General features: G+C 42.3%; 1 protein-coding gene and 3 non-coding genes across 4 annotated transcripts; all 4 read left to right on the forward strand.

Annotated features, from left to right (window-relative positions):
- The first annotated feature begins 896 nt into the window (after positions 1–896).
- On the forward strand, positions 897–5,503 carry LOC134607669 (large ribosomal subunit protein uL13). Its single transcript, XM_063450209.1, has 9 exons — positions 897–987; positions 1,690–1,773; positions 2,737–2,809; positions 3,298–3,363; positions 4,283–4,384; positions 4,599–4,684; positions 4,766–4,825; positions 5,142–5,264; positions 5,375–5,503. The coding sequence occupies exons 1-9, from the start codon at positions 973–975 to the stop codon at positions 5,459–5,461; spliced, it is 696 nt and encodes a 231-aa protein (XP_063306279.1). The 5' UTR covers positions 897–972; the 3' UTR covers positions 5,462–5,503.
- LOC134609569 (small nucleolar RNA Z195/SNORD33/SNORD32 family) lies at positions 2,598–2,670 on the forward strand. The gene has a single exon (XR_010090843.1). It is a non-coding gene; the product is annotated as a small nucleolar RNA Z195/SNORD33/SNORD32 family (small nucleolar RNA).
- LOC134609566 (small nucleolar RNA Z195/SNORD33/SNORD32 family) lies at positions 2,903–2,982 on the forward strand. The gene has a single exon (XR_010090841.1). It is a non-coding gene; the product is annotated as a small nucleolar RNA Z195/SNORD33/SNORD32 family (small nucleolar RNA).
- LOC134609567 (small nucleolar RNA Z195/SNORD33/SNORD32 family) lies at positions 3,910–3,989 on the forward strand. Its single transcript, XR_010090842.1, has one exon. It is a non-coding gene; the product is annotated as a small nucleolar RNA Z195/SNORD33/SNORD32 family (small nucleolar RNA).
- Positions 5,504–22,671: the final 17,168 nt, after the last annotated feature.

A 22,671-nucleotide genomic window follows, 5' to 3' on the forward strand; every position in this document is an offset into this window, starting at 1 on the left:
AGGTAATACTGCCCCCCCCTCCTCCCCCCAATACTGCACCCCCCTCCGCCCCCAGTAATACTGCCCCCCCTCCTCCCCCGGTAATACTGCCCCCCCCTCCTCCCCCGGTAATACTGCCCCCCCCAATACTGCCCCCCCTCATCCCCCCGTAATACTGCACCGCCCCCCCTCCTCCCCCGGTAATACTGCCCCCCCTCCTCCCCCGGTAATACTGCCCCCCCCAATACTGGCCCCCCCTCATCCCCCAGTAATACTGCCCCCCTCCTCCCCCGGTAATACTGCCCCCCTCCTCCCCCCGGTAATACTGCCCCCCTCCTCCCCCCGGTAATACTGCCCCCCCCCCCTCCTCCCCCAGTAATACTGCCCCCCCCTCCTCCCCCAGTAATACTGCCCCCCCCCCTCATCCCCCAGTAATACTGCCCCCCCCCTCATCCCCCAGTAATACTGCCCCCCTCCTCCCCCCGGTAATACTGCCCCCCCCCTCATCCCCCGGTAATACTGCCCCCCTCCTCCCCCCGGTAATACTGCCCCCCCCCCCTCCTCCCCCAGTAATACTGCCCCCCCCCCTCCTCCCCCAGTAATACTGCCCCCCCCTCCTCCCCCAGTAATACTGCCCCCCCTCCTCCCCTGGTAATACTGCCCCCCCCAATACTGCCCCCCCCTCATCCCCCAGTAATACTGCCCCCCCTCCTCCCCCCGGTAATACTGCCCCCCCCCCATACTGCCCCCCCTCATCCCCCCGGTAATACTGCCCCCCAATGTCCGCTGGGCCCCCAGGAGCGGTATAGGGGCCCCTGGTGCAGTTAATGGGGGCCCCTGGTGGAGGTTGGGCCCCCGGTTGCCAGTAATGGCGGCGCCCATGGCCGCACCGGAAGCAGACAGTGTCGGGCGGAAGTGACGCCAGTTCCGGCCCCTGCCCAGTTTAAGGAGACCCCGTGCCGAGCTCGCTCTCTTTCTATCCGGCCGGAGAACATGGCGGACATACAGGTGAGGACTCCGGCTGGAGCGGCGGGATCTGGGGCCCCCGGGGGCCAAATACAGCCCGAGAGGGGGGAGGGATCCTGAGAGCGGGGCCCCTGGGAGCGCGATGTACCCGGGGGAGAGAGAGGGGCCCCTGGGAGCGCACTGTACCCGGGGGGGGGGAGAGAGAGGGAGCCCTGGGAGCATGGTGGGGCCCCGGGATCCTGGAGACAGGGTGGCTGTGGGGGTCCCCCCCGGGTGCCTGCAGGATAAAACTTACCAGGAAAGGTTAAAGGATCTTAACATGTATAGCTTGGAGGAAAGACGAGACAGGGGGGATATGATAGAAACATTTAAATACATAAAGGGAATCAACACAGTAAAGGAGGAGACTATATTTAAAAGAAGAAAAACTACCACAACAAGAGGACATAGTCTTAAATTAGAGGGACAAAGGTTTAAAAATAATATCAGGAAGTATTACTTTACTGAGAGGGTAGTGGATGCATGGAATAGCCTTCCAGCCAATGTGGTAGAGGTTAACAAAGTAAAGGAGTTTAAGCATGCGTGGGATAGGCATAAGGCTATCCTAACTATAAGATAAGGCCAGGGACTAATGAAAGTATTTAGAAAACTGGGCAGACTAGATGGGCCGAATGGTTCTTATCTGCCGTCACATTCTGTGATTCTGTCTGCGGTGTGTATGATAATTCCGTATCTTATTTTCAGGCCAAGAAGCTGCTTGGCGATGCCAGCAAGGTCAGTCTCCCTTGTTTTTACAAGAACGTTGGCGGATCCAAGGCAGCAAAACAGGTAACTATCACTACTTTAATGGCTCCTCACTTGTGCAATAACATTAGGACTGTAAATACTGCTGCTGTTGTAGTGGAATTTGTGCCATCGTGCATCGTTCCCCAAGCTCTGACAGCAATTTAACAAATGGCATATTGATTCTGCCTTTATTTTACCCCTTACCTGGGCCAAGCTGATCACATACACTTCTTCTGTAATATACTGAGCAATGGACTGCTGGACCCAGTGTTAAACCACCAAAATGGGGGCACCCATGTTGGCACCATTACAGTATTGAGGACTATTTATTACTTGTATCTATAAAGCACTAACCTATTCCACAGCGCTGTACAATATACACAACTACGAAAGGTTGTAAGCTGAGATCTAGCCATTGAAGCTCTTTTATACAAAGTGCTTAGCTTGATGGCCCATGAGCTTGCAATCTAAAGGCTATCTCCATTATCATGCCTAGAATACACATTTAATGTGCAGACTGGTACGCCGTCACACAACAGTTGGTAAGGAAGTAAACGTGGTTTTCCATATATCCTGCTGACCCTCATTCCAGTCCCACAGTTCTGTCTGGCAGCCCTCTATGTAGTGTTTGGCCCTGCTGGTACATCTCACTGGACAGGTCAATCCTCCCCAATACCAACATGCACTATGCTGGCTGTAAATCTAGGATTCCTCTGTTAAATTTACTGCAGCTCGCACCATGTTTATAAATCATATTTTAATATATTCCCAAGACTGACAGTATGTAAATGTCACAGCAATTTTCTTTTAAAATGTTTTGTCGTGAAGTCTGTGTGTAAAATGTTGGAAAATTAGATGGTTTATCTGATGTCATTGATGTATTTGTTTCGTTTGAGTTTATAGTGAAACAGATTTACATGCACTACCATCTGAGACATGCCAGCTGGTATGGAAACAACATTGCACGCAACGGGCACCTTTTACAGTCTCTCTTTTATATTCCAGGTTCTGGTCATTGACGGCAGGGGTCATCTCCTTGGTAGACTCGCCGCCATTGTTGCTAAACAAGTTCTGCTTGGTGAGTTTACTGCGCCTGATAGTCTCATTATGTGCCACCATTAATTCTGGGATCCTAAGGAGTGTGTAATCTATATTCAGAGATTATTATTTTCTGGTCAATGATGATGATTAAGTTTCTCAAATGAGTTTTACGACACTGAGATAACTACATGCACTACCATCTGAGACCGCTGTATAAACTGTAGCAACGGTTACGCTTGTTTTGTATTGGGGGCAGTACGACCTAGTATGTGTGGAATCCCTAAAGACAAGAATGCCCAGGCACTGCTGCCCAATGACAATTTACAGGAGGTTTAGAATTTATGGGGTGGGAGAATTTATTTTAAATTTGGATTGAGCTAATTACATTTATTTACATACCATGCTATTGTTGGAAGCAATGCTAGAAGCAGACTGTAGTGGTTATGGTGCAAGGAATGCTCTTGCGCCTGAATTTCCTGGACCTGTATTGGCTTACTTTATTTAAATAAAATGCTTTTATTTCAGGTCGCAAAGTTGTAGTTGTGCGATGTGAAGGAATAAACATTTCTGGAAACTTCTACCGTAACAAACGTAAGTCGTTTTAACTGTCTTGTGTGGTCATAATAGTCTTGATGATGTCCACTGTTGTAGCAAAGATTTTAAAATTTAGGCTTATAGTTATAGTTACATAGCTGAAAAGAGACTTGCGTCCATCAAGTTCAGCCTTCCTCACACCTGTTTTTTGCTGTTGATCCAAAAGGCAAAAAAAAAAAAAACCCAGTTTGAAGCACAATTTTGCAACAAGCTAGGACAAAAAATTCCTTTTTTGACAGGCTAAATCTGTCCTATAAACAAAGGGTCAGTCCAGTCTTACAAGGAACACTGATACATAAAGAACTTGGCCTGCTTTATTTTACATGATGATGGTAGAAAACACTTGTACCAGATTTACCCCTTTGCAAGTCGAAGTGTTAAGGCACTTAAAAGGTTCTTAATTTTAGCAGTCCCCCATGGTGGATACTTTCAGTGAGGTATCTAAGGGATCATTATAGCTGTACATCTCATTTTGTGCCACCATTTATTCTAGGATCTTGATGAGCAGGATTTACTGTGTAATCTATATTCGCAGATAATTTTCTGGTCGATGATGATGATTAAGTTTCTCAAACGAGTTTTACGACACTGAGATAACTACATGCACTACCATCTGAGACCGCTATATAAACTAGCAACGGTTACGCTTGAGGGTGAAAACAAACTGCTTGTGGCTTTGTGTACTCTTTATTTGAATGAGGACAGTGTAGTGATTTAGTTGCACAACTCGTACTAATGGTTTTGCTGCACTGGTTAATTAAATGGGTTGTGATATGAAGAGACAAATTGTGTAGGTTCTTGTGACTATATATTGAATGGTCTGGTGGTGCCTCTAGTCGTGCATAGTGACCAGTCCATATCCTTTCTGTCTAAATCTTTCTGTTGAGGCTAACAATTTGTTTTATCTTCCCTCTAGTTAAATATCTTGCTTTCCTCCGTAAACGCATGAACACCAACCCTTCCCGTGGGCCATACCATTTCAGAGCCCCCAGCCGCATCTTCTGGAGGACCGTAAGAGGTGCGTATGCCTTCTATGTCTCCATTTGGTGCAAAGGAGTTCTGGTCAGTGTGACTGCTAATCATGATGTTGGCAAGGCTAGAAGTCAATGTATAAATCTATTGGACTCTAGGGCAGCTTTTTATAGCTTTTTAGTACTTCACATTAGCATTGTATAGCTGATTGTGTTAAACTTTCCATCTTAGTTCTAGCAAATCTCCTTTATCTAATTTAGGTATGCTCCCCCACAAGACAAAGAGGGGCCAGGCAGCTCTGGATCGACTGAAGGTTTTTGATGGCATTCCTCCTCCTTACGATAAGGTAGGTAGATATAGGCTGTAATATATAGAGACTTCTTGTCTCTCGCGATATCCTGTTCTTAAACTGGTCTTGTCTTGACAGAGGAAGAGAATGGTTGTCCCAGCAGCATTGAAAGTCGTTCGCCTGAAGCCAACGCGTAAGGTAAGGCTATGGTTTGAGCACAGACGAACAAGGATATGTTTAGTTTGAATTTATGCCTTTAAAATCCGTTTGTGCCTACCGGGGGGGTTAATTTTTAATGTATGCTACCTCCTGTCTATTTTCAAGGGAAACAAACTTGTATGCCCAACGGTTTGAGGCAGCTGGCTTGTTGTAAATGAATGCAATAATAAGATGTGGGAAGTGATCATGTATTGTGCTTGGAGAGTCTCCATAAGTCTAGGCTGGAAGGAACTGTCCTTTTTGTCTGGCCCACTAATCGTCCGAGTTTATCAGTTTGTGGGTGCTTTTCTTGCAGTTTGCGTTCCTGGGTCGTCTTGCCCATGAAGTTGGATGGAAGTACCAGGCTGTAACAGCTACTTTGGAAGAAAAGCGGAAGGGAAAGGCTAAAATTCACTATGAGAAGAAGAAACTGGTCATGGTGAGTAAAGGGGTCGGGTCCACTGCCTGTTCCTGTAACACCCTCATATTGAACAAAGTGCTCTCACATCGGCTATCAAATCTTTAATTGTTTTTCTTTTTTAATTTCAGAAACTGAAAAGGCAGGCAGAGAAGAATGTAGAAAGCAAAATCGCAAAGTATACAAATGTTCTGAAACAGTATGGCATCCTTGTTTAAATAAAGAACTCTCCTGCTCTGGAATAAAACATGTAGAAAGTCTTCTTCTGTGTCTGATTTCATGTTTCAGTCAGTGTGGCCGGTAATGGACACGCTGACAGGTATTGCCCTCGGTGACTCGTAGCCTGGCTAGTGGCCGAGCACACGTGGTCTGGAAAGGATAGTTTAGGAAGACTTGTCTAAACGTGTTCTGGTGCTTGCTGCAAGGCACGCAGGTCCTGAACACTCTTCATTCAACCTTGACAGAGATTAGAAAATAAAGTCGTGCCAAAGCTTCAGGCAGAACATGATAGAACAGCGGTTTAGCCATCACCTGGTACAGTCTTCTATATTCCTGTATAATCTAATGATTGTATCATTGTTACTACTCAGGCTGTTACAGAATTCTGTATATTCTCTACATGTGGGCAGCACAAAGTAAGCACACACTATGGGACTTCCTCCGTATTGCTGATTTCAAATCAGAAATCGTGGGTACTGAGCCTCCTATTGCTGCGGCAGTGATATTAAAGGGATATACTATAGGACGAAGAATGAAATATTGTGTTCTCTAATACTGTAACGTCTCACATCCTGATTACTTCCAATAAGCTGAATAGGTCTGGGAATATAGTGGGTACACCGCATTGGTTTGGGTCTTTATCTGCTCCCATGCCTTGTTTCCTGAGTTAACATTTTTAATTTTTTTTGTAGTGGAGCCAAACCAATTTACAGCATTGGAAACTGATGTACACTGACTGGTTCACATAACGAAGCATGAATTCTATATAAATATCTTCGGGGTTATTTGTTACATTTTATTTTTTTTCTAATACACTAATAAATGGACATAATGGTCACCAAAACAACTCTAGCTTAACGCTGTGAGGGCAGACTGTGCCATCCTGAGTTTAGTGAATCTAGACACCGTTGGGGCAGTATAGTACACCCTCGCGATCGTTGGCATCTCCTGTGCCTGCACTGGCAATGCCAGCCTGCGGGGACTGCCTCAGGAGCCATTTTGGCCCTCCAGGGCCATGTGATCGCAAAGGGTGTATTGATCACATGGCTGCAATAGCAGTATGAGATTGACGGCGTGTTCAGGCAGAATCCAAAACTGCAAAAACTTTGATATAATAAGTTGATTAAATAATCTAATTAGCATATTAAACATATGGAACTTAAGTGTATTTAGGTAATGTATAAATGCACTTTAAAATTAAATTCTATATATACTGATTTAATATTACTTATATTTTTAACATTTTATGAATATATGTATATTATAAGCATATCGTGATGTATATCTATCCCCAAATACACTTAGAATTATATTTTACATATCACTTTATTAATTATAGTAAAAGGGACATCACTCCAGAATGTTTGTGGTTAGCCCATAAGGGAAATAAAATAGATGACAGATTTACATAGAATGTGACGGCAGCTAACCATTCAGCCCTAGAGGGGGCCATGGTCCGGTTCTCTCTCTCTATATATATATATATCTCTCTATATCCTCTCACTCACTCGTGCCCACCTTTGTGCTTTCCCTAATTGAAGTTGGGAGAATTGAGTCTCCATTCACAAGCTGCAGCAGCGCTGTCAGTTCCCACACTTGACTGATGGGCCCTCTGTGGCACAGTGCTGGGGGGGCTTCCTGCTGGGCTGTGGGGGGCAGTCTGTGTGTTTTTGTGTGGGGGTGGTCAGTCTCATCTTGTGACCTCCCCTGTACCCGAGCTGGTCTGTAGTGAGCTTGTGTGTGTATCAGTGAGCTTGTCTTGTCATTGATAAACTCAGCCATGGAGGCGGGTCCAGCCACAATGAAACTCGCACGACGTCTGAAAAAAGATTTGTAAAAATATCTTTCTCATGCGATCAGAGGAGGCAGGTACCTAAACATACATTCTGACTGAGACACACAAACTGATAGACAAACACATTTTCTCACACACTCACAAATTGCTATTTTTATTTCAATTTAAATCCACCCAGCCTCCATACCTTTGGGAGAGCTTAGTGGATCTTTCCCTGGTATCCAGCGTGTCTCCTCTCTAATCTTACTGCAGTTTCTCTCTGCTCCCCTGCTCGCTCTCTGTAGTAATGTCCAGGCCAGAGTGACGTCATGTCACTAAACAGCGCGCATGGGAGCAGAGAGGAACTGCAGGAAGATTACTGCACCTAGTGGCAGCCAGCTTCAATGTTTCCTGGGCGGCCTAGCCATGGCAACCTGCCGCCTGGAATTTGTCGAGCCCTGTGTATGTATGTGTGTGTGTTTGTATAACTATATATGTATGTATATACACTGCTCAAAAGAATAAAGGGAACACAAAAATAACACGTCCTAGATCTGAATGAATTAAATATTCTTCTGAAATACTCTGTTCTTTACATAGTTGAATGTGCTGACAACAAAATCACACAAAAATTAAAAAATGGAAATCACATTTTTCAACCCATGGAGGCCTGGATTTGGAGTCACACTCAAAATTAAAGTGGAAAAACACACTACAGGCTGATCCAACTTTGATGTAATGTCCTTAAAACAAGTCAAACTGAGGCTCAGTAGTGTGTGTGGCCTCCACGTGCCTGTATGACCTCCCTACAATGCCTGTGGAGATACGGTCTCCAGTACTGCGTACAATACTCTAAGTGAGGTCTCATCAGTGTTCTGTACAATGGCATGAGCACTTCCCTCTTTCTACTGCTAATACCTCTCCCTATACAACCAAGCATTCTGCTAGCATTTCCTGCTGCTCTATCACAATGTCTGCCTACCTTTAAGTCATCAGAAATAATCACCCCTAAATCCCTTTCCTCAGATGTTGAGGTTAGGACTCTACCAAATATTCTGTACTCTGCCCTTGGGTTTTTTACGTCCAAGATGCATTATCTTGCACTTATCCACATTAAATGTCAGTTACCTAATGTTATGATTGCCTCCGGTCTAGCAGGAGGTTGGATCGCTTGGATGTCCTGGTTCCCGAAGTTGGAGAGTCGAACGCTGCTTCAATCGGTAGAAACCTGTAAGTGTAGAATATCCCACTAGCTATAGTAAAGCTAGGATTCCCGGTTCCCTACAACACGAGTCGAGGCTGCGAGTTGAGGGTAAAACGAACTGGCTTTAATGGCACACAGGCATGGCAATTTTTGTAAGTCCCCAGGTCCAGGGACAGCCCCCTCTGGACCTGATGGAACACAGGACCAACACAAGGATTCGACCAATCACATTACACTGTATCATTCAAAATAGTACATGCCCAGCTTGGAGATAATGAGTACAACGGTTATACAATCTAGCTATCTCCAAGCGCCCAAAATGCCATGCTTTATTTTGTCATAGAAAACAGCATAAAAATATATAACTTCAACATTTTGATGAGAATACAGCTCGTTCGACTATTCATTCGGTAGCTCAGATCTGAGCGCATCAGGTATACAAATTGCGCTTAGATCCCACGAACAGAACAGATGGTTTCTGTCATACAAAGTCTCATTTGTTGCTTTTATCCCGAACTCGGGATGGCGGCCATGCTTTAAGGTCGGTCAATGGACAGCGGGACCTCGACCTAAAACTCATGGAGCGAGTCTCGGCTACATTTTTGCACGAACTCCCACTCTCAGTATGGTTGTCCCAGCCGTTCGGAAAACGAACGGAGACCGCCTGGAAGGGGGTAATTAACCTGCGGTTAACCGCAAAATCAACATTCTAATTGAGGCCACACACCAGGAGGTAGGTGGTCCTCGTTCGTGAGTCTTTCGGTAGTTTTCAGTTCAGGGGAAATGTACACGAACGTGGATGCCCTGCGACCGTCAATTAGGCTGTGGTTAACCGCAGACCACAGCTCCTTTGGTGGTTAATTAGAGGCACGCTCCGCTCGTAGTGTGGTCGGTTGTTCGGTACTTTCAAAGGTGACCGGGGTTAAGTGGTGGCACACGCCAAGGGCAGGGTGGTCCGTCGTTCATATACACGAATGTGTAGATGTAATTGTTCGTGGAATGGGTTCGTACAGTCTGGATACCGAACAGAGTATTAGATGAACAAAAGGGGGTTACTTCTATAACAGTTTGGAGGGTTCTTGTAACACCTAAATCATTTGCCATTTGGCTTATCCCTCCTGGAACATCAACCCTGTTACATATCTTAGTATCATCCGCAAAAAGACACACCTTACCATCAAGACCTTCTGCAATATCACTAATAAAAAGATTAAAGAGAATGGGTCCAAGTACAGATCCCTGAGGTACCCCAATGGTGACAAGCCCAAGCTTCGAATATACTCCATTGACTACAACCCTCTGTTGCCTGTCACTCAGCCACTGCCTTACCCATTCAACAATATTGGAATCCAAACTTAAAGATTGCAGTTTATTGATAAGTAGGCATGTGCATGGGAACATTTTCGGTTTGGTTCGGCATTCCGAAATTCGGGACTTCCGCAATTCGGGACTTCGGAAATTTGGCATTTCGGGACTTGGGCACTTCTCTTGCAGCCGCTTAGTAAATAACTCCCTAATTCCCACGGTATTAGGGACTTATCTACCAAAAGGCTGAAAGACCTAAATTGGTCTTTCAGCCAAATTTACTAATACTAAGTAAAAATGAGCTATACTGCGAGTAGGGGCATGTCTATTAAACAGTGAGCAGCCCGTTCAGGGGTGGAGGCCAGGGGGTGCAATAGGTCCCCCCTTCAGGTTAGAAGCCCCCACTCAGGCGGCTCGGGAGGGGGGGGGCCTTTTTTTTTTAAAGTGAGCATTGTATAATAGACATGCCCCTACTCGCGATATAGCGAGTAGGGGCATAATTTACTAATACTAAGTAATATTTACTTAGTATTAGTAAATTTGGCTGAAAGACCAATTTAGGTCTCTCAGCCTTTTAGTAGATAGCTCCCTAATACCGTGGGAATTAGGGAGTTATCTACTTATTCATTCCTGTCATTACATTGACTGGCTAAGTAACTTACATTTTATATGAATGTATGTTACTTGATTGTTGTAAGTGTTGCAAATGCTTACAGCTGAATCCTGGCTATGTTTGTATACGTTTTATTTAAAATTGTATACAATGTAACATTCTTCTTCTTTCACTGGGTAAGTATATTAGTACTTAGGCAATACTGTGCTTCGGAACTTCGGCACTTAGGTAATTTTGTGACTTCAACCATTCGGCAACTCTGCAATTCACCTATTCGGACATTAGGAAGTACCTGAAGCGAATTGCACATGTCTATTGATAAGCCTTCTATGTGCAACAGTGTCAAAAGCCTTACTGAAATCTAGGTAAGCAATGTCTACTGCACCACCCTGATCTATTATTTTAGTTACCCAATCAAAAGAATCAATAAGATTAGTTTGGCATGATCTCCCTGAAATAAACCCACGTTGTCTCTGATCTTGAAATCCATGTGTTTTTAAATGATTAACAATCCGATCCTTTAACATGGTTTCCATTACTTTCCCCACTACTGAAGTAAGGCTTACTGGCCTATAGTTGCCCGACTCCTCCCTATTACCTTTCTTGTGAATGGGCACCCCATTCACTAACTTACAATCTTCTGGGACTACTCCTGTTAACAATGATTGGTTAAATAAATCTGTTAATGGTTTTGCTAGTACACCACTAAGCTCTTTTAATAGCTTTGGGTGTATTCCATCAGGTCCCATTGACTTATTTGTCTTTACTTTTGACAGTTGAAATAGAACCTCTTCCTCTGTAAACTCACATGTAATAAATTACTAATTTGTTCTTTTTTTTAACGGACGTTCCTTTCCTTCATTTTCATCTGTAAATACTCAACAAAAATATTCATTGAGGCAGTCAGCTAGACCTTTATCCTCTTCTACATACCTTCCTTCTTTTGTTTTTAATCTAACTAATCCTTGTTTTACTTTTCTTTTCTCATTTATGTATCTGAAAAATGTTTTATCCCCTCTTTTACTGACTGTGCTATTTTCTCTTCTGTGTGTGATTTGGAGGCTCTTATAACTTGTTTAGCCTCTTTCTGTCTAACCCTATAGATCTAAAGAAATGGAGTAAGGCTGCGTGAGTAACACATAATAAATAAAATAGTGTAAAATAGTCCAATGGAGTCTCAGTAGAGTGACTGTGCTTCATGGGATATAGTTGAGTAGACTTTTAGTAGAAGTGGGTGCGTCTTAGTGTCTCAGGGTATTCGCATATATGAAAAACCAGGAGACGGGGCAGCCAGTAGTGCAATACGTCTAAAATCCAGAGGTTAAATAGTAGAAGGTAAAGAACTCACATTTAAAAGAGCTATGGCCAGCTCTGGAGTTAAGGGCGTACAGCGATACAATCCTCGCTTATGGGATATGTAAAGGGAGTGCTTCTGTCAACACCGTCTGGTCATCCAAGGCTCCAAATAGGGATAAAAAGAGGCAACAATAGTGCTCTCAATTGGATAAGAATATGTAAGAGTAAGTAAAATAATAATAACAGGTATAGAGCAGAAACACTGCTCTATTAGTAAAGCGTTGGTGGTACGATTCCCCCCCCCCCCCCCCCCCCCTCCCCCCAGGGATATCTTTAAGTGCAAGAAAAACAGTAAAAATAGTAAACTTGCATAAAAATACAATAAAAAGAGAATTGACACAGTCAGTAACCAAAAACTTTTAATTGATCTTAAAATACACAATATAAAATAACCATTACGCGTTTCACCAATAAACCGTATTTTATATTGTGTATTTTAAGATCAATTAAAAGTGTCTAACGTAACCCAAACTGACTCTATGTTCGCCTCACTAACCTTTATTAGGCTAGATTTTATGCTATCCTTTACATACAGGGCCACCCCTCCCCCTTTCTTGCCTTCCCTGTCTTTTCTATATAAAGAGTACCCTGGTATTGCTATGTCCCAGTCATTTTTCTCATTATACCATGTCTCAGTAACAGCGACTAAATCTACATTATTGCCACAAGTTCATGGATCTTATTCCCTAAACTGTGAGCATTTGTAGACATGACTCTAAGCTTATCATTTTTTAACACACTTGCTACAGGCACCTTCTGTCCTTGTTTTGGGGGACAATTGGATTGATGTTTTATCACCCTTTTGCCCCCCCCCCCCTCCTAGTTTAAATACATCTTAGCAAAACCTCTGAACTGCTCACTGAGAACATTTGTTCCCTTTTGAGAAAGATGCAAACAATCTTTTTTGTACAGTTTATTTCCATTCCAAACAGAGCTACCATGAGAAATAAAGCCAAATCCTTGCTCCCGACACCATTCACCAAGCCACAAGTTAAAGTCCCTAATACGCATCCGCCTGTCATTCTGAGTGTTATGCACAGGCAGAACTTCAGAGAATGACAGTGTGGAAGCAACCTGCCGTATATCATTGGCAAAAACACTAAAAACTTCCTTAACCTCTGAAACCTCATTGCAAGCCAAGTCATTTGTCCCAAGATGGACAAGTACATCCAATTCCCCTTCCTGCTTTGCTTGCTTAACAATATTACATATACGTCTCCTGTCTCTGTGAGCAGTAGCTCCGGGAAGACATCTCACAAGACCACCATTGTCCATCTCCACACCTCTTATGATGGAATCCCCCAACAACAACTGCTTTTTTATCAGGCTTCACCTTGTCCGTTTTGTCCTGGGGTGCACTCTTGCTCACCTTAGGCATAGAGGATGGTGGTTCCTGAGCCTGTCTCCATATTACCACTACACTGGGTGTCTGAGCCTGTCTCAATAACACCACTACAATTGGTGCTTGAGCTTGTCTCTGTAAGACCACTACAATCTGAAATTGCTGAAAATAAATTATGTAGAGCAACAGACAATATGCCTTTTGTCCACATCTCTAAGTCTACCAGATCCTACAGTGATCCATCTGCCATTCCTAGTATGTCTCTGAGGCAGTGACTTTGCAGCAGTCCCAGCCTGAGTTTGTTTAACAGATAATTTACAAATCTCAGACTTCAAAAATACAATATCCTGCTGCAATATAGAGAACTGTCTACAGCAGCCTTTCCCAATTGGGGTTCTGCCAAATGTTTAAAAAATAAAATGGCTGTGGGTGGCGAGGGAGCAGTGATCTCCCTGCTCAGCTCCCTCACGCGCACAACAGTGATGCTGGAGCCGGAATATGACGTCACTCCGGCACTGGCATCACTAAGACAAGCAAGGGAGCTGAGCTCCCTCGCCGTCCGCACACCAGCCGCTGAGCAGCCCCACTGGACCCCAGGGACTGCACGCTCAACATGCCAGCACTCCTAAAGGTAGGGGGACTGGATGGAGTAAAAAGTAAAAAAAAAAAAAAGTTTATGTGTGTCTGTTAGGGAGTTTGTATGTGTTTGTGTGTCTGTCAAAGAGTATATGTGTGTTTGTAAGTGAGAGTGAATGTGTGCTTGTCAGTGAGTGTGTGAGAGTGTATGTGTTTGTCAGTGAGAATGTATCTATCCTTGTCAGTGAGAGTGTAAATGTGTTTGTATGTGTGTCTGTAAAAGAGTGTGTGTGTTGGTCAGTGAGGGTATAAGTGATACCAGATACTACCAAGGAGCTTGTCCATGCTCTAGTAATTTCCCGCATGGATTATTGTAACCCTCTCCTGATTGGTCTTCCCAAAAGCCGTACTGCACCCTTACAGTCCGTAATGAACGCTGCTGCTAGACTGATTTTCCTCTCTAGTCGTTTCTCTCACACCTCACCCCTCTGCCAGTCCTTACATTGGCTTCCTGTATGCTATAGGAGTCAATTCTAACTCACACCTATAAAGCACTGAACAACTAGAGCCCCTCTTTTATCTGCTCACAGATCCATAGGTATGTCCCTTCTCGGTCTCTCCGCTCTGCCCGTGACCACCTCTTGTCCGTTGTACGCACCCGTACGGCCAACTCGCGCTTGCAGGACTTCCTATGGAATAGCCTGCCTACCACCATCAGACTCTCCCCTAGTCTTGCATCCTTTAAGAAGTGCCTTAAAACCCATCTCTTTAGGAAAGCTTATGGCCTCCAAGACTAACCCTTACATCACATACCCGTCTCTTGCCCTCTCCTAAAGGGCAGCCCACCTTATTTGATTGCAACTTCCTGTCCTAATGTGTTTTACACCCCACCTCCTATAGAATGTAAGCTCGATTGAGCAGGGTCCTCTTCAACCTATTGTTCCTGTAAGTTTATTTGTAATTGTCCTATTTATAGTTAAATCCCCCTCTCATAATATTGTAAAGCGCTACGGAATCTGTTGGCGCTATATAAATGGCAATAATAAATAAATAATAAATAAATGTGTGTCTGTCAAAGAATATGTGTGTTTGTCAGTGAGAGTGTATGTGTGTCTGTCAAAGAGTATTTGTGTTGGAGTGTGTCAGTGTGTTTGTGTGTGTGTGTATGTCAGTGTGTTTGTATCTGAGTGTGTCAGTGTGTGTATGTGCCAGTGCGCATCTGTGGGTGCAAGTGTGTGTATGTCACTGTGCATTTATGTATTTGTGAGTCAAGATATGTGTGTCAGTGCCTATCTGTGTGCCACTATGTGCCAGTGTGTGTGTGTGTGTGTGTCAGATACATATACACAGACACAAATACACACTGGCACAGAGATACACACAGTGGCGCATACAAACACAGATATACACAGGTTACCAAAAAAAGCGCGCTACATTAATCTGTAAGTATATAAAAAACAAATAAAAAACAAATAATAGTGCAGACAATCTGAATATATAATAATATAGAATGAAGAAAAATCTGAGGAAAAAAACTCACATATCCCAGAGCCGTATCACCCCTGACTCTGGGTTTGCAAGGCTCCTTTGGAGAGGGGGTCTCCCCACACTGAGAGATATTCCAGAGGATATGTCCACTGATGATTCTGTTATGCTGAGTATAAAAAGAAGGGCCGGACCTCCAATTGAATAATATCACAGATTTGTTTTTTTATATAGATAATATTAAAACCCTTACTTGGGATGTGGTGGGTATAGACTCGCAGAGTCACCCACATAAAAGCACGAACAGATATTGTACACTGTAAAACACTTCCTGATCGCAGTCCGGTCACGTGATCGCTTCCGGGTCCGCCCCTCCAATGACGTCCGTGTGACGCGTTTCGCCCGCCTCCACAGGCTTTTTTTGGTAACTATTGTCTTTCTTTACACATTTTTTGTGCATTGTAATTCTGGGCGCTGCCATCCCATCGTTATTAGATTTTATAGCGCTCACACATTGTTTTTTGTATTTAGTTCACAGATATACAGAGCTTGACACAAACCGGCACATACAAACACAGATAAACACACTTGGAAACATAGATACACACCTTGACACACAGATTCATACACACTGGCACATAGTGGTGTTGTAGAATTATTAGACCCCTTATAAACCTATATCCATTATTAGGCCCCTTATAAACTATATAATCCTTACTGGGCCCCTTTAATACTATATTCTCATATTCAGTCCTCAGGCCTCATAGTTTAAGCTTTACAAGATTCCTTTGTTCATAGAAACAGCATGTCAGCAGAAAATGCTAGAATCTTCTGGTTAAATGAAACTCTGTAGCAGATAGTCTTGATAGAATGTATAATTGCTAAAAAGGCCTTGAGAACACTGAAGGATACTAACCTTGAAACAGATAACGTACCAGCTACTCATTATGGATGGATGCCAAGCCCCCCTCCCATCGAGTGAGCTCCCTCGTGCTTAGCATAATGGAGCCGAAACCTGTAGGAGCCCGTCATGACGTCAGTTATGACATAAGACGTAACACCCAACAGGGAGGGCATTTAATTAACCACTTTACACCTTAGCCAATTGACAATGTTTTCTTGCTCATATCTTGATTTTTACAATGATGTAATTTTGCCTTTAAAAGGGCCTGCAAGCCCGCTTTTTAACAGATGCCAATAAATTTCCTGAAGTTCTTTCATCTAATCTGAACTCTGTGTCAGTGTGAATTTACTTCTGCGTATACGCAATTTAAACATCTCTAATTTGGACAGGAACAGATAGTCATTCAAACTTCTTTGTTTGCTTAAAAGATTCCCTTATCAGTGGCACATAGATACACACACACACAGATACACACACTGACACACAGATTCATACACACTGGCACATAGATACACACACACAGATACACACACTGACACGTACAAAAAACGGCGCAATTTTATTTATTTTTTCCCATGGGGGAGGGGGAGTTTCCATGATGTTGATACACTATGTCAAAGGGGTCCATGGGAAAAATTAAGTGGGAACCCCTGGTCTACAGATTAGACAGCATCCAAATCTCCAAACAGTGGAACGTGAAACAAATCCATAACAACTATTACACTGAACTAAGTCTGCCATTTTAATAAGATGAATAATTTAAATCAAACAAAGATTACTTTTTGTTACTTTTTTCCACCTTCTGTGTACCTCAGATTACCTCAATTTTATCTCCAGAATATCTCCAAGTACACTTTGTAGCAGTCGTTAGAAGCAGCTGCCAGGCTATATTATCCAAGCTACTATCTACAACCCTTATATACATTATTATTATTATTATTATTGCCATTTATATAGCGCCAACAGATTCCGTAGCGCTTTACAATATTATGAGAGGGAGGATGTAACTATAAATAGGACAATTACAAGAAAACTTACAGGAATGATAGGTTGAAGAGGGCCCTGCTCAAACGAGCTTACATTCTATAGGAGGAGCTTACAGTCTATAGGAGGAGCTTACAGTCTATAGGAGGAGCTTACAGTCTATAGGAGGAGCTTACAGTCTATAGGAGGAGCTTACAGTCTATAGGAGGAGCTCACAGTCTATAGGAGGTGGGGTATAAAACATATTAGGACAGGGAATAGCAATCAAATAAGGTGGGAGTGAAGCAGAGCTGGAGGAGAGAGTAAAGTGCTGCCCTATAGGAGAGAGCAAGAGACAGGTATGGGAGGTAGAGGTTACTCTGGGAGGCCATAAGCTTTCCTAAAGAGATGGATTTTAAGGCCCTTCTTAAATGATTGACGACTAGGGGAGAGTCTGATGGGGGTACACAGGCTATTCCATAGGAAGGGAGCCGCCCGCGAGAAGTCCTGCAAGCATGAATTGTCCGTACGGGTGCGAACAGCGGACAGGAGACGTTCACGGGCAGAGCGGAAGGCACTACCCCTAAGAATATAACACCTGAGTGGGCCTGTTCTTATTTGCAAACAATAGCAACCACCTAACTAATTGTTAATAAATAAAACCTTTTGCTAGATGACTCTTATCTGTAAAAAGAAAAATCTTAAGACAGTTGAAGAATAAATAAAACTCTCTGTAGCAGCACTTAGAAGCAGCGGGCCAGCTAATGAGATGTTTAAAGGCCCAACTTTATACTAATAGAAATAAGGCTAGCTGTCTCTTAGTAAATACATTCAGGAAACAGCCTGCTGCTTCTACAACGTCTTAAATGAATGAACATGGTGAAAAAGGGATCCACAAGCCGAGATGATGTTCTAGATATTATCCCTCTCTTTATAATCTAAGAGAAATCAGCCAACTGCTAGAGAAATTGCTAAATCTCGAACTATCTTTATAATATTCAAGTACCACGGCTGTTACAGGGGCCTATAACAGAAGAAGTAAAGAGTAGAGAGGCACTTGCCTTATATTGTGAGATTCTCTAAATCATAACGTGTAATGTAATGATAGTTGGTTTAAAAAAAATAAATAAACAAAGTAGATTATAGAAATAAATCCAATTTTCTATCAGGGAATATTTATGTCATTGGTAACCTATTGACAATAATAATGGCTTTGTTTCTTGTTGGATATATTAAGAATGGTGTTTAGAGCAAAACGAAACGTGGCGTCTAAAGTGCCAGTAGCATTAAATTGAGCATATAACACGTATCCGAGTTAGGCAGCTGAATGCTAATGTTGCAATTGTCCTTAAATAAAGCGGCTATAATAATTATTCCCAAAATTCGGACTTGAACAGAAAAAAAAAGCCAGCCCCGTTGTTACTGATACCAGCGAGAACAAAACCAAATTAGTTAAAATATACCCAAATATACACAGAAATCCCCAAATACACAGAGAGTTTGGGGCTTTGTCCACGTATTGGGGGATTTATCTGTATATTTGTTTTAAATAGTTTTTAGTTTTTATTGTCATCACAATGTAGATGCGGATATCAAACATATTATTGTAAAAGCACATGGTCGCCTTCGCAGAGGCGTATATATTGAAACAGGTAAACTGAACAGGTGCAGTTATTTTAATTAGAAAGGTGTGTACTCTGTGTGCGTTAAGACATATTGTCTGGGCGGGGAGAACCTAGTGTAGTTTGGGTTTGTGTAGTTGTTTTGTGTTAGCTGGTTTGTGTAGTTGTCTTGTGTTAGCTGGTTTGTGTAGTTGTTTTGTGTTAGCTGGTTTGTGTAGTTGTTTTGTGTTAGCTGGTTTGTGTAGTTGTCTTGTGTTAGCTGGTTTGTGTAGTTGTTTTGTGTTAGCTGGTTTGTGTAGTTGTTTTGTGTTAGCTAGTTTGTGTAGTTATTTTGTGTTAGGTGGTTTGTGTAGTTGTTTTGTGTTAGCTGGTTTGTGTAGTTGTCTTGTGTTAGCTGGTTTGTGTAGTTGTTTTGTGTTAGCTGGTTTGTGTAGTTGTTTTGTGTTAGCTGGCTTGTGTAGTTATTTTGTGTTAGGTGGTTTGTGTAGTTGTTTTGTGTTAGCTGGTTTGTGTAGTTGTCTTGTGTTAGCTGGTTTGTGTAGTTGTCTTGTGTTAGCTGGTTTGTGTAGTTGTTTTGTGTTAGCTGGTTTGTGTAGTTGTTTTGTGTTAGCTGGTTTGTGTAGTTATTTTGTGTTAGGTGGTTTGTGTAGTTGTTTTGTGTTAGCTGGTCTGTGTAGTTGTTTTGTGTTAGCTGGTTTGTGTCGTTGTTTTGTGTTAGCTGGTTTGTGTAGTTGTTTTGTGTTAACTGGTTTGTGTAGTTGTTTTGTGTTAGCTGGTTTGTGTAGTTGTTTTGTGTTAGCCGGTTTGTGTAGTTGTTTTGTGTTAGTTGGTTTGTGTAGTTGTCTTGTGTTAGCTGGTTTGTGTAGCTGTCTTGTGTTAGCTGGTTTGTGTAGTTGTTTTGTGTTATCTGGTTTGTGTAGTTGTTTTGTGTTAGCTGGTTTGTGTAGTTGTCTTGTGTTAGCTGGTTTGTGTAGTTGTCTTGTGTTAGCTGGTTTGTGTAGTTGTTTTGTGTTAGCTGGTTTGTGTAGTTGTCTTGTGTTAACTGGTTTGTGTAGTTGTCGTGTGTTAGCTGGTTTGTGTAGTTGTTTTGTGTTAGCTGGTTTGTGTAGTTGTTTTGTGTTAGCTGGTTTGTGTAGTTGTCTTGTGTTAGCTGGTTTGTGTAGTTGTCTTGTGTTAGCTGGTTTGTGTAGTTGTTTTGTGTTAGCTGGTTTGTGTAGTTGTTTTGTGTTAGCTGGTCTGTGTAGTTGTTTTGTGTTAGCTGGTTTGTGTAGTTGTCTTGTGTTAGCTGGTTTGTGTAGTTGTTTTGTGTTAGCTGGTTTGTGTAGTTGTTTTGTGTTAGCTGGTTTGTGTAGTTATTTTGTGTTAGCTGGTTTGTGTAGTTGTTTTGTGTTAGCTGGTTTGTGTAGTTGTTTTGTGTTAGCTGGTTTCTGTCGTTGTTTTGTGTTAGCTGGTTTGTGTAGTTGTTTTGTGTTAACTGGTTTGTGTAGTTGTTTTGTGTTAGCTGGTTTGTGTAGTTGTTTTGTGTTAGCCGGTTTGTGTAGTTGTTTTGTGTTAGTTGGTTTGTGTAGTTGTCTTGTGTTAGCTGGTTTGTGTAGTTGTCTTGTGTTAGCTGGTTTGTGTAGTTGTTTTGTGTTAGCTGGTTTGTGTAGTTGTTTTGTGTTAGCTGGTTTGTGTAGTTGTCTTGTGTTAGCTGGTTTGTGTAGTTGTCTTGTGTTAGCTGGTTTGTGTAGTTGTTTTGTGTTAACCGGTTTGTGTTAGCTGGTTTGTGTAGTTGTTTTGTGTTAGCTGGTCTGTGTAGTTGTTTTGTGTTAGCTGGTTTGTGTAGTTGTCTTGTGTTAGCTGGTTTGTGTAGTTGTCTTGTGTTAGCTGGTTTGTGTAGTTGTTTTGTATTAACCGGTTTGTGTTAGCTGGTTTGTGTAGTTGTTTTGTGTTAGCTGGTCTGTGTAGTTGTTTTGTGTTAGCTGGTTTGTGTAGTTGTTTTGTGTTAGCTGGTTTGTGTAGTTGTTTTGTGTTAGCTGGTTTGTGTAGTTGTCTTGTATTAGCTGGTTTCTGAAGTTGTTTTGTGTTAGCTGGTTTGTGTAGTTGTCTTGTGTTAGCTGGTTTGTGTAGTTGTCCTGTGTTAGCTGGTTTGTGTAGTTGTTTTGTGTTAGCTGGTTTGTGTAGTTGTTTTGTGTTAGCTGGTTTGTGTAGTTGTCTTGTGTTAGCTGGTTTGTGTAGTTGTTTTGTGTTAGCTGGTTTGTGTAGTTGTTTTGTGTTAGCTGGTTTGTGTAGTTGTCTTGTGTTAGCTGGTTTGTGTCGTTGTCTTGTGTTAACTGGTTTGTGTAGTTGTTTTGTGTTAGCTGGTTTGTGTAGTTGTCTTGTGTTAACTGGTTTGTGTAGTTGTCGTGTGTTAGCTGGTTTGTGTAGTTGTTTTGTGTTAGCTGGTTTGTGTAGTTGTTTTGTGTTAGCTGGTTTGTGTAGTTGTCTTGTGTTAGCTGGTTTGTGTAGTTGTCTTGTGTTAGCTGGTTTGTGTAGTTGTTTTGTGTTAGCTGGTTTGTGTAGTTGTTTTGTGTTAGCTGGTCTGTGTAGTTGTTTTGTGTTAGCTGGTTTGTGTAGTTGTCTTGTGTTAGCTGGTTTGTGTAGTTGTTTTGTGTTAGCTGGTTTGTGTAGTTGTTTTGTGTTAGCTGGTTTGTGTAGTTATTTTGTGTTAGCTGGTTTGTGTAGTTGTTTTGTGTTAGCTGGTTTGTGTAGTTGTTTTGTGTTAGCTGGTTTGTGTCGTTGTTTTGTGTTAGCTGGTTTGTGTAGTTGTTTTGTGTTAACTGGTTTGTGTAGTTGTTTTGTGTTAGCTGGTTTGTGTAGTTGTTTTGTGTTAGCCGGTTTGTGTAGTTGTTTTGTGTTAGTTGGTTTGTGTAGTTGTCTTGTGTTAGCTGGTTTGTGTAGTTGTCTTGTGTTAGCTGGTTTGTGTAGTTGTTTTGTGTTAGCTGGTTTGTGTAGTTGTTTTGTGTTAGCTGGTTTGTGTAGTTGTCTTGTGTTAGCTGGTTTGTGTAGTTGTCTTGTGTTAGCTGGTTTGTGTAGTTGTTTTGTGTTAGCTGGTCTGTGTAGTTGTTTTGTGTTAGCTGGTTTGTGTAGTTGTTTTGTGTTAGTTGGTTTGTGTAGTTGTTTTGTGTTAGCTGGTTTGTGTAGTTGTCTTGTATTAGCTGGTTTCTGAAGTTGTTTTGTGTTAGCTGGTTTGTGTAGTTGTCTTGTGTTAGCTGGTTTGTGTAGTTGTCCTGTGTTAGCTGGTTTGTGTAGTTGTTTTGTGTTAGCTGGTTTGTGTAGTTGTTTTGTGTTAGCTGGTTTGTGTAGTTGTCTTGTGTTAGCTGGTTTGTGTAGTTGTTTTGTGTTAGCTGGTTTGTGTAGTTGTTTTGTGTTAGCTGGTTTGTGTAGTTGTCTTGTGTTAGCTGGTTTGTGTCGTTGTCTTGTGTTAACTGGTTTGTGTAGTTGTTTTGTGTTAGCTGGTTTGTGTAGTTGTCTTGTGTTAACTGGTTTGTGTAGTTGTCGTGTGTTAGCTGGTTTGTGTAGTTGTTTTGTGTTAGCTGGTTTGTGTAGTTGTCTTGTGTTAGCTGGTTTGTGTAGTTGTCTTGTGTTAGCTGGTTTGTGTAGTTGTTTTGTGTTAGCTGGTTTGTGTAGTTGTCTTGTGTTAGCTGGTTTGTGTAGTTGTTTTGTGTTAGCTGGTTTGTGTAGTTGTCTTGTGTTAGCTGGTTTGTGTAGTTGTTTTGTGTTAGCTGGTTTGTGTAGTTGTTTTGTGTTAGCTGGTTTGTGTAGTTGTTTTGTGTTAGCTGGTTTGTGTCGTTGTCTTGTGTTAGCTGGTTTGTGTAGTTGTCTTGTGTTAGCTGGTTTGTGTTGTTGTTTTGTGTTAGCTGTTTTGTGTAGTTGTTTTGTGTTAGCTGGTTTGTGTAGTTGTTTTGTGTTAGCTGGTTTGTGTAGTTGTTTTGTGTTAGCCGGGTTGTGTAGTTGTTTTGTGTTAGCCGGTTTGTGTAGTTGTTTTGTGTTAGCTGGTTTGTGTAGTTGTTTTGTGTTAGCTGGTTTGTGTAGTTGTTTTGTGTT

This window comes from Pelobates fuscus, chromosome 4, assembly GCF_036172605.1.
Source record: "Pelobates fuscus isolate aPelFus1 chromosome 4, aPelFus1.pri, whole genome shotgun sequence".
In the NCBI taxonomy this organism is placed as follows: domain Eukaryota; kingdom Metazoa; phylum Chordata; class Amphibia; order Anura; family Pelobatidae; genus Pelobates; species Pelobates fuscus.